The 10000-nt window shown below is 39.3% G+C and overlaps 2 protein-coding genes across 2 annotated transcripts in view; both read right to left on the bottom strand.

The window, feature by feature from the left end:
* Window positions 1-1806: 1806 nt before the first annotated feature.
* Window positions 1807-10000, bottom strand: part of LOC139134327 (hematopoietic prostaglandin D synthase-like) — a 34134-nt gene continuing 25940 nt past the window's right edge. The window contains exons 2-6 of the mRNA XM_070701211.1: window positions 6655-7746; window positions 4683-4775; window positions 4261-4379; window positions 3864-3974; window positions 1807-3504 (exon numbers count right to left, since the gene is read on the bottom strand). Of these exons, the coding sequence (XP_070557312.1) occupies window positions 3325-3504; window positions 3864-3974; window positions 4261-4379; window positions 4683-4775; window positions 6655-6805 (654 nt within the window). The 5' untranslated portion in view covers window positions 6806-7746 and the 3' untranslated portion in view covers window positions 1807-3324. The remainder of the gene's footprint in view (window positions 3505-3863; window positions 3975-4260; window positions 4380-4682; window positions 4776-6654; window positions 7747-10000) is intronic.
* LOC139134302 (uncharacterized) overlaps window positions 9304-10000 on the bottom strand; it is a 22552-nt gene continuing 21855 nt past the window's right edge. The window contains exon 5 of the mRNA XM_070701194.1: window positions 9304-10000. This exon is cut by the window's right edge and continues 1805 nt beyond it. The gene's annotated coding sequence lies outside the window, so the exon portion shown is untranslated.

Raw genomic sequence — 10000 nt, 5'->3', positions numbered from 1 at the left:
TATAGTTATAAGAGTTGTCTAAAAATACTGTGAATATCATACCCACTTCAGGGCATCATTGATAGATGTAGGACCTCTGCAGTATGATGCTAGTGCTTGTATATATTGCATTTTGCCCCTCCCCCCCCCCCACATCAGATAACGCAACAGCGTGAGGACAATAATTCATATTTGCATATTGTGAATATCATGCCCCCCACCTTTCAGGACATCTGTGAAAGTTATATTTCATTTCAATGTAAAGCTTGTATATTGTGCATTGTACAGAAAGGCCAACCCCCTTCTGCCGATATCATAATTCCCTGAAGTGTAGGAAGCATAATTCACTTTCCAATAATTTTTTATAAGTGTTGTCTAAAAATACTGTGAATATCATATCCGCCTTCAGGGCATCATTGATTGTTATAGACCCCTATACATTGCTTTGTACACAAAGCTCCCCCCCCCCTCGTCCGATAACTTAAGTCCCTGAAGCGTCAGCACAATATTTCATATTTGCATATTGTTATCAGAGTGTTCTCAACTACACTATGAATATCATACAACCCTTCACGGCATTTGTGACAATTATTTGCTCCCACTAGTCTTTTGTTTGTATACTCTGTTTATATTTGTATCAAAGCGTTCTCTAATAAGACTGTGAATATCATGTCGTCCTTGACAGCATCGGTGAAAGTTCATGTCTCTGTCTGGTCTTGTACTTGGATGTACAACGGTTGGGACAAACTAAAATAATTTAATAATTTGGTCAAAGGTCAGGCCCTTCTGCCTGGTATGTTTGTGATACGTAATAGTGGTGTAAATACCTATGTACCATTTCTCCAAAGTTAGGCCTCACCTTCCCCCTTCGCCTCCCCTTTCCACTTCGCCTCACCCTTCCCCATTCGTTTCAGTTTTTCCCAAACAATGTGTTGCGCAACACGGTAAAAACTGTCAAACCTATACAAGGTCGGCTGTCTGGCGTTCCCTGGCTCGACATGACAGAGCCGTGCAACCGCTGACTTCTTCAGGCATCCCACTACCTTCGTGGCCCTGGTATCTTGTTGAATCATGGACATTTGACCTTAACCCTCTGTGATTGCCAATGTTTTCTCTATAAATTTCCCATATATTACTGCTTCGGGCAAATCGTACATGAATCGTTTTATTTTGCACACTCGTTTTCAAAAATCTTCGCTTGCAACTCTTGTATGTATGTATGCTAAACGCTTTATATTTTGACTGAGACACTCATTTCTTAGACGAGAAGCCTTCAACTTTAGGCAAAATGACTTACGGGTTGACATGAATTAAAATGTTCCTCCAAAAGCAGCACTAGTCATCATTATTGTTAGGCAAAGTTTTAAGACTTTGTTGGCTACGCTTGTACAAAGTTAAAAAAATAAGAAACCAAGGCCCCGGTTAAATCCTTATGGCTTAATTTTTTAATAAAACAAGAAATATCGACACATATTTTTGATTATACCAATGATAATTGATAGTTTGTTTTTACTCGGGCCTAGCATTTAACAACATCAGTAACAGTAAGTTCAACAGCCCCGGTGATAGTCAGAAAATTCAGTAGAGAAAATTTCAGGTCAAAGCTACTTTACGGTACGCTGACCATAATTATGTTTACATGGACGAGTGGGATTCGTAAAGTACCAGAATCAATCTGGTCCAGGGAGGGACCCAGTAACTTGAGCTCTATGTTCAGCCTTCTGTGGCACTATTGCATAAACGTAGTAGTGTTACTTCCTCCATCGAAATCACCGTAGCGGTGGGAGTTGGCAATTTTAACGAAATAAATGCTCGAGAAGACAGGAGTAAGGTTTGACTGGATTGATTTATTGCTGTGAGAGACTGTAAATCATAGTCGAGTCCCTCCGGATAAATGAATAGATGATATTTCATAAATCTTAATCAAAGGCATTTCAAACTACACGTGAAGTTAGATTTACTGTTATTGTAAAAAACACACTGTTCATCGAATTAATCAGACAACAGAATAATTGGGCACACTGTACGAGATAAGCAGTGCAGAATACGATTTACTCATCAAGTAAGACGAAAGATGAATATCGGTGGGTTCGGTTAATAACTAGGATAACATAGTTTAGAAAGAAAATTAATCATCAGTAAACAACAATTATAAAATGCCAATAAATGTTTTAGCTTTTCACTAAGTAAATATATGCACTTATTAATAACCACCAGCTCCTCACAATTTGAAATAATCTCTAGCAATGGCATTCCTATATCATTTTTGTCTAATTATCAAGGACTGTAGCGATGCTGTGATATCAACGACGGACTTTTGACTGAAAGAGTCATCGATTTCTTGTAAAAACTGTAAACCCGACATCGTGAATTCCAAGACAAAAGCTGCAAGATAATGTCTTGTATGTAATATAACCTTCTCCATTTTCAACATGTTCCCAACATTTGAATTAACGAGAAAAAACAGCACGTCCACGCGCATGCTCTGTGTGGTATTCTAACGAAAGTTTATGGGTGAAAGCTCCATTATCTTTCACTTATGATTTATTTTCAATTATTTTGATTTATGTGTGAAATACGGCTTAAACGTCCAGTGTTCAAGTGTCAGTCATGTTTATGGCGTAATGTGTTATTGTTGACGAGAGAATATCAGTGCGGACTAGAATTCAATTTTTTAAAATAACATTGTATATGGGGAACAGTGCGCAGTATTTTTGCAAGCCTAAAACTTTGTATTCCAATATACTTCACAGACTGAGCCTATACAGAGCGCCCTCAAACGACAGATCTTTCATATACTTCCAGCGGGAAGAAGAAGTTAACTGTATTTGGTCTGGGGCAAAATTATGAAAATATAATGAAATGTTTCTGGTATGGATCGTTTAAACATGGACAAATGCAGCGCGGTGGAAGTTGATTGAACAGCGTACAGGCAATAGAACCCTCCGGGCGTCGAGTATTGTTGATAATTAGAGAATGCTCATGATGTGCAAATCGGCTCCAGAGAGTCAGGCCTAATCAGAATTTTCTGACCTTGCAAAAAGTCTACCTAGGGCTATTTCTTGCGCGTTGCACGTTTTAAGTAATCGTCAAGCAGACGAGATTGGGATGATCACTCTTGCCCTGAAAAACTGGTACGGGGTTCAGTTTTGCGTGTCTCCGACGAGTAGTACTTGTTACTTAGTGGTAGAGGTAGTTGTCAGGGGGGTTCTTGTAAGTTTGAATCTGACAAGAGAGGTTGATATAACTGAATTCGTTTGTTAAAACGTGAAGAATTTTAGTCATAGTTGATCTTGATAATTTTAAAATTAAAACGATTAAAATACGCTGAAATTATGATGAACTTCAATGGAACTCGAAGTCAGGCGCGTAAGGTCGTTTCTTGATCCATTCGGCAATCTTCGGTAAAGCTTCGACGCGACTTTTCAGCGCCTTCAACTTCGGATAACCATCGAGAACGTCGGGAGACGAGTGAAACACCAAAAGGTCAACGCGGTCAGCAAACATTATGTCAGCAAAGGTCACCTGAAAAGGTTGAAATTAAATTCAAAAGAATCAAAGGAATAACAATAGAAAGGGGAACGAGTAACGAGTATATGTAGCATTATTTGTTTTTTGCTTTAGTGCGTTGGTACTGTTGAATGAATATGCAAGCTTGAAACACTGAATGCACTGCCTGTCGTATAAAGCCTGCATCTATAGCAGGATGAAAGGGAACACTACAGGCTCTTCTTTTGCTTTTCCTGGCTGCAATATTGCTATAGACGTCAGAACTGCAGCGGACATTTCTTTTGAGTGCAACAGCTTTTGACGAGGCGTGCAAGTACTGCAAGGGGCTGTTATGTAGGAATCTACCCTATTTACATCATTATGCAAATACATACTGAATCTCCGACAAAAAAACCATCGCCTCCTCCATTGGCCGTTAGGAGTTTCTCCAAAGCTGTTAGACTCTTAGGCAGTAAAGTTTCTCTGAACTCTGTGAACCATGCTTCCTATTAATCGGGTGAGACAAAAAACAAAAAATGTTTGAAGAATTATAAGTCTCGGAGTTGCCATACACAATGCAAAGAGCGCGAACAACTCCGTTACATGAATTTCACCATGTGCAGTGCTTAAACATTAATTTTTACTCTAAAATGTCAGCAAACTTAATTGGCTGCGATCAAAGTTGCTTGTAATCACATAAACTGATATTTTATTATCGTTACTATGAAAATATCCATCATTGAAAATATTTCCCATTCAGTGACTAGATCTTCGTGTTGGGAGTTCACTCACTTTTCGAGCTTTGTCTTTCTCGTACCAAACGTTAGTAACCAAGGGAGAGTATGCATCCTCCACGGCCGACACAATCATGTCAACTTTGGCCTTCTCCAAATTGGTGTTACCTGCAAAACCTGCAAGTGAAAGTGAAAACGTGTTGTAAGATGTTAAGACCAACGTCCTTCAGTATAGCTATTGTTGTGCCTGTCTGGGCAGTACATTAACGTTTTTTTCTTTTCAGTTTACCGGTGTAGACACGCCCAAACCGCCTCTTGTCCAAGATACGGTTCAGTGCCACTATTTATTGCGGGCCATTGGCGTAATTGAATCGACAGAATCAACAAATACTAATTTCACGAATAACTTGACCACCGTTCCACGCTCAGATAACCCCCTTTTGTGTAATTACTTCAAGTGAAAGTAACACTAATACGTACCGAACTCGTTGGCAACGTATCGAGCAATAGCATGGGACTGTGCCAACACGTGACCATCAAACTCCAATATTGGTAGCTGATTGAATAAAAACCCTGTGTGGTAATGAAAAAAGAAGTGTGTGTGTGTGTGTGTGTGTATATATATATATATATATATATATATATATATATATATATATATATATATATATATATATATATATACATACACTCATACACAAAGTTTATATAATATATATGTATGTATATACTCATATTCAAAGTACATAACTATTGTCTCTCTGTCTATCTAGTATCTAGTCTGTCTGTTTGTCAGTCTGTCTGTATAATATGAGTCTGTGTAAGTGTGCATGTACATACATACTCACATATGGTTGAATGGAGAGAGAGAGAGAGAGAGAGAGAGAGAGAGAGAGAGAGAGAGAGAGAGAGAGAGAGAGAGAGAGAGAGAGAGAGAACTGCACATATATATATATATATTGTCTATATATAGAGAAAGAACTGCACCGATGTATGTTGTTATATTCTATGTTTTCGGCAATATTATCACTGTAACTCACACACATGTCGTCGGAATACTTGCGAGGAATGACAGCATATTCAAGAAACAAAAATCGGGGGAAAAGAACAGCTACGGAAATAGTACAATAGACTAATGGACAGGGAAGGTCATTCACGGGCAAGTAGAGATAGACAAACGAAGAAGACAAACATGAATTGTTATCGGGATGAATATGGAGAGACAACTCGCTGTACTCAGTCCATATTATCTGCATTTCTCTTTTGTGCTGTTGTTTTTCTCAGCCTGCTTTGCTTCAGAGAAAACAGAGAAAGGAATATTTCTTTGACAGAGGGGGAATAATACGAAATACGGCGAAACGTATACATGTACAGAGTAGGCTTGCTGACTGATATTTGGAAATGTCTTGCAGAGTAGCGATACTATTGTGTGTGCTGTTCAGATCATCACCAAGCCTCGTTGCCTTTAAAACGCTGTAAGGATGATATCGCTAATGTATTCGATAACCAGCAAAAGATGATGGGCAGACATACTCAACCCTGTAAAAACGCTTTCAAATGTGTAAACTAATTATTTTACTTTCGGCGCCTCATGGGCATCGTGTGACGCAAGGCAACAAAATAAGGCCTTAGTAATTAAATTCTTTGTTTTGCGTCCTTACCCGTCTAGGTTTTCATGAAAAATACACACAGTGTATTTGAATAGGAAATTTTAGGACATAACCGCTTAGCTTTTCTGAGCTAAAAATTTGTTACAATTTTTTATTTGCTGCAATCAAATAAAATTGTGTTAATTTTCTTGTGTGTTTTTCAGCCGCTTAGACGCGTACCTTTTCCCATTTTGAGTGGACGCAAAACAAAGAATTTAATTACTTTGGCCTAACTTGTGAAAGTCATATGTACCATTGCGTCATGCAGGGATACCATTTTTGGAATATGATTATAATGTGTACAGGCGACTAAAAGACGAACGCGTACGTGAACAAAAAGATAGAATCGCAAACATAGCGACAATACGTTCCACTTGATCGGTTTCTGAAGACCACACAATTCTTGCGTCAACGAGTAGGTCACTGCACTCGATGTGTGACCTTCATTCGCCGAAGCGTACTACAACCATTATTCGAGGCAACTGTTAAAGCTATAAAACTAGTTTTATACGATTTACTGCCTTGTTTGATATTCTTTCGAAACTGCCCACTACAAGTGTGTAGGCAAGCCCTTATTATGGATGATATTCCTTCGAAACGTCTAGATTGGCCTTTGAACTCTCAAACTTGATTGTATCAGAATTGAGATGATACACACATTTCTATAGAAAATGTTACGATGCAGTGAAGACTAAGGATATAAGGACTCGTCGTCATCTCTCTACATCTGATTTTAGTTGGATTTGTGAACCCTCTCATCTCCGCCACAAGGACTGTCACCCAAATCAACGTAAAGTTCTTACTTTTGCGTTCCGGGTCTGTCTCCTTCATCGCCGGCCAATCTTTCAACGTCACTCGAACATCTTCAAACTCTACCCCGGCGGCAGCGAAGAGTAGCCGGATGACTTCTCCACGTCCTCTAAACACTAAGTAGGTGAGCTTGTACTTCGGCATGACGATGGCGAAGTTTCATCCAGTGTCGGTAACGCTAAAATGACACTGTGAAGGCACTAAATGACAGTCGTGAGCGTCGCGTGTTATGGTAATTAGCTGATGCTCCAACACGTCCAAGGTCGCAAACTTTGTGACCATAGCAACACGACGACGCGGCGAAAGCGTGATCAGTCCGAAACTGCAGAGTATGCGCACATACCCCTTTGACATTGCTAGAGTAAATATTGGGGATTTCGTCGATATTTTGGTTTTAATTGAAATTGAAATATGTATCTTTATTGGCGCTACAGGCCACTGGCCCATTGTGCCGTACAAAAAATAACCACATGTGCAATATAGTCAGTAGGCACAGAACAATGAAACTTGAAATGAAACAAAATCAAAACAAACAAAATTATCACACTGTCTTGGAGTTATCGCTCCGTCTCTTGAAAGCATAAAACAAAAATCTGCATTATTCATAGACCCTGGAGCAAGGTCTCTGGTCCAATGTAATGTTGAAATAAGCAGTATTCGGCCAGGCATCACAGCCTGATGGGCATCCTGGCCTGGCAGTGCATCTAAATTCAACTGGAACAATAGCCTCTACCGAAACAAATATACACTTGTTTTCACAACAATATCGGGGGAAAGGAACCTTATCCAATACCTCGTTAATTCCAGATCTAGTGTATACGCTATACTTTGTCTCCAAAAGTTCAAAAGTTCTTCATTGCTTGTGCTGGCGCCTATTTCACCTACTACGAAATCAGCATATTCATAATACGAACACATCTTTGTAGGACTTGAAATATTGCTTTTGCTATCACCCACACCGTATATGTCAGTTTCTACATAAGATTGCTTCTCAGAGTGTGCCCGATGACTAGGTTGCTGTGTATCAATAACATATTCTTGTCGTTTTCACAAAATCGAAGATTCCCCTTTAGCAAACCTTAATTCTACGGCCATGTTTTGCTCTTCAGTGTATATTACTAACTTTGTATCACAGCTAAAACCCAGGCTATCCAGCTTCTATTGTTGGTCCCTGGACATCATGCTTTCAATTAATTTATTCGAGTTTTTTATATAAAAAATTAATTGTGTGAAAACTTTGCTGGCAGGTCAAAACGACAAATACAGAATGATTTGTTCATGTTCAGGCAGATACCACTAACATACACTAATTAGTTTCCAAATTGCTTAGAGAGCACAACGGTCTAGCAAGCTACCCTCACTAATAAGACACATATATCTTGTATTTTGATTGCAGTAAAATGATTTTCGAAAACGAAATTATACGGAGAATAACTACCTTTTTTGCTCAAAGTCTTCGTACAGTGCAGCAAGGCATTTTGCTGCTGGTGGAAGGGCATTTTACAATAATTAACCACCCTCAACTGTACTCAATGAAAAAACAAAACAAAACATCACCCAAAGTAATGTATTATACAGCGTTCCCATTTCAGATACCACTTAATAACCAAACGCCCCCTTGCAAGTCTGGTACGCCCCTAGGTCACGAATTCCGATCTGATAAAATGTTGCAACACTTCTGAATCATTTTTTAAGGGTCTGTCATAAATCTAAATAATAGCTATGTACAGTGAAGACTGTTCCCACGCAACGCCGATAAACCCAATTTTTGCCAATCTGGGTTCAATTAACATAATAGCGTACCCGATACCCGGGACACGCACATGGTACAGAGAGGTAGTACTGTAAAAAGTGTCAAAGCAACGGCAGCAAAGAGTGAAATTCCCCCTACCTTGCACAAACATGCTGACATTTTACCGCATCTACTCAGCTTCTGTGAGCCGTCTTTAGATAAGCTGGCTGACAAAAGGGGCGCTAACACCTCCTCAATGTGTTGACGTTCACACGAACTTCCTGTAGCTGATACTGACGCCAATTGGTTTTTCAACGAACTTTTGAAGCTACCCCCTCAAAAGAGCAGAGGTCACAAGGCAGAAAGTTTCAGGATTACAGGGAGTCTCAATCTATGAAATACTACGGAGAATGTACTGAGATTTGTGCAAAAACAAGTGCGAAGTCACACGGTGCATTTCTGAAGAGCATGTCACACCGTTTGATGACCTCGAAAAGTATGACGCTGTTAGGGAACGAGCATTATCAACGGCAAGGGGAGGCGGAAGAGAAAATGGGAGAGGGTAAGAAAAATAGCCCAGGGTGTTCAAGGGGGACCTCGAAAATTCCAGAGTACTGCAAGGTGGGGGTTTCACCTTTTCACTCAATGCAAATCATAACGATAAATCACTCTGATCAGGGCAGAAAACATATCTTTCATGAACCAGTTTAATGCGGTTATCCAATAAAACAATCATTTTCAGTTTGTGCTTGTGAACACTGTAATGCTGACTGCCAAAGTGTGGAAATGGGTTAGAAAAGAGCAACATTTGACTATCATGAGGGTACTAAAAGTTTGACAATGAGGTAGGGGAAAGGCATTCAGGCAAATCAATCTTAACAGATATAGCTAGTCTTATTATATTTTTTCATCGTGTCATTTATTCCTGGTAAATTAAACACAGTTTTTAGCGTCCACAGAAATAATTATTTTGACGAAAGTACAATTTTAAAGGTTGTGTGCAAACAATACAGCATATTTCAAAAATTAGATACTTATATCCATGCCATTTTCAAACGCCCATCCCCTTTCAGAATCTGCTGTGTAAACAACATTTATGGAGACAAATTATCAACTCAATCTGCCAACGGTGCAGTGTTTGAGAAAATAGTAATGGCATTCTGCCGACTGAAACACGTAGAGTCATATGCCCTCACCAAATTTGTATTCCTGAGCCACATTATTGCAGTGTCATGAAAACAGACAGTCCAACAACAACAACAACAACAACCATTGAAGTTACGAGTGGAGTTTGGGAGCACGCCCGAACCATAGCAGATGAGCGGAGTAAAGAACGAGGCGGTTCATCCGGTCTCCATTCTTATGTAAAGTTTATTTCAGTAACACCAACTTTTCGGCGACACACAAGTAGCTTTCTTAAGGTTAAACGCATTATTAATAAACATTAAGTACAATAATTGCTGCAAAGAAACTATAATCGTGTCACTGACACTGCAGTAGATGTATTCTGTGCGTATCGATGGAAGGTGAGTAGTCTTTATACCCGTCAGCAGTAATACGGATATAAGTGACTTACTTATGATTTTCTGCAGCTTTACACATCGAAA

The sequence above is a fragment of the Ptychodera flava genome, chromosome 1 (genome assembly GCF_041260155.1).
Source record: "Ptychodera flava strain L36383 chromosome 1, AS_Pfla_20210202, whole genome shotgun sequence".
NCBI lineage: Eukaryota > Metazoa > Hemichordata > Enteropneusta > Ptychoderidae > Ptychodera > Ptychodera flava.
This window is presented reverse-complemented; position numbering and strand designations above follow the sequence as displayed.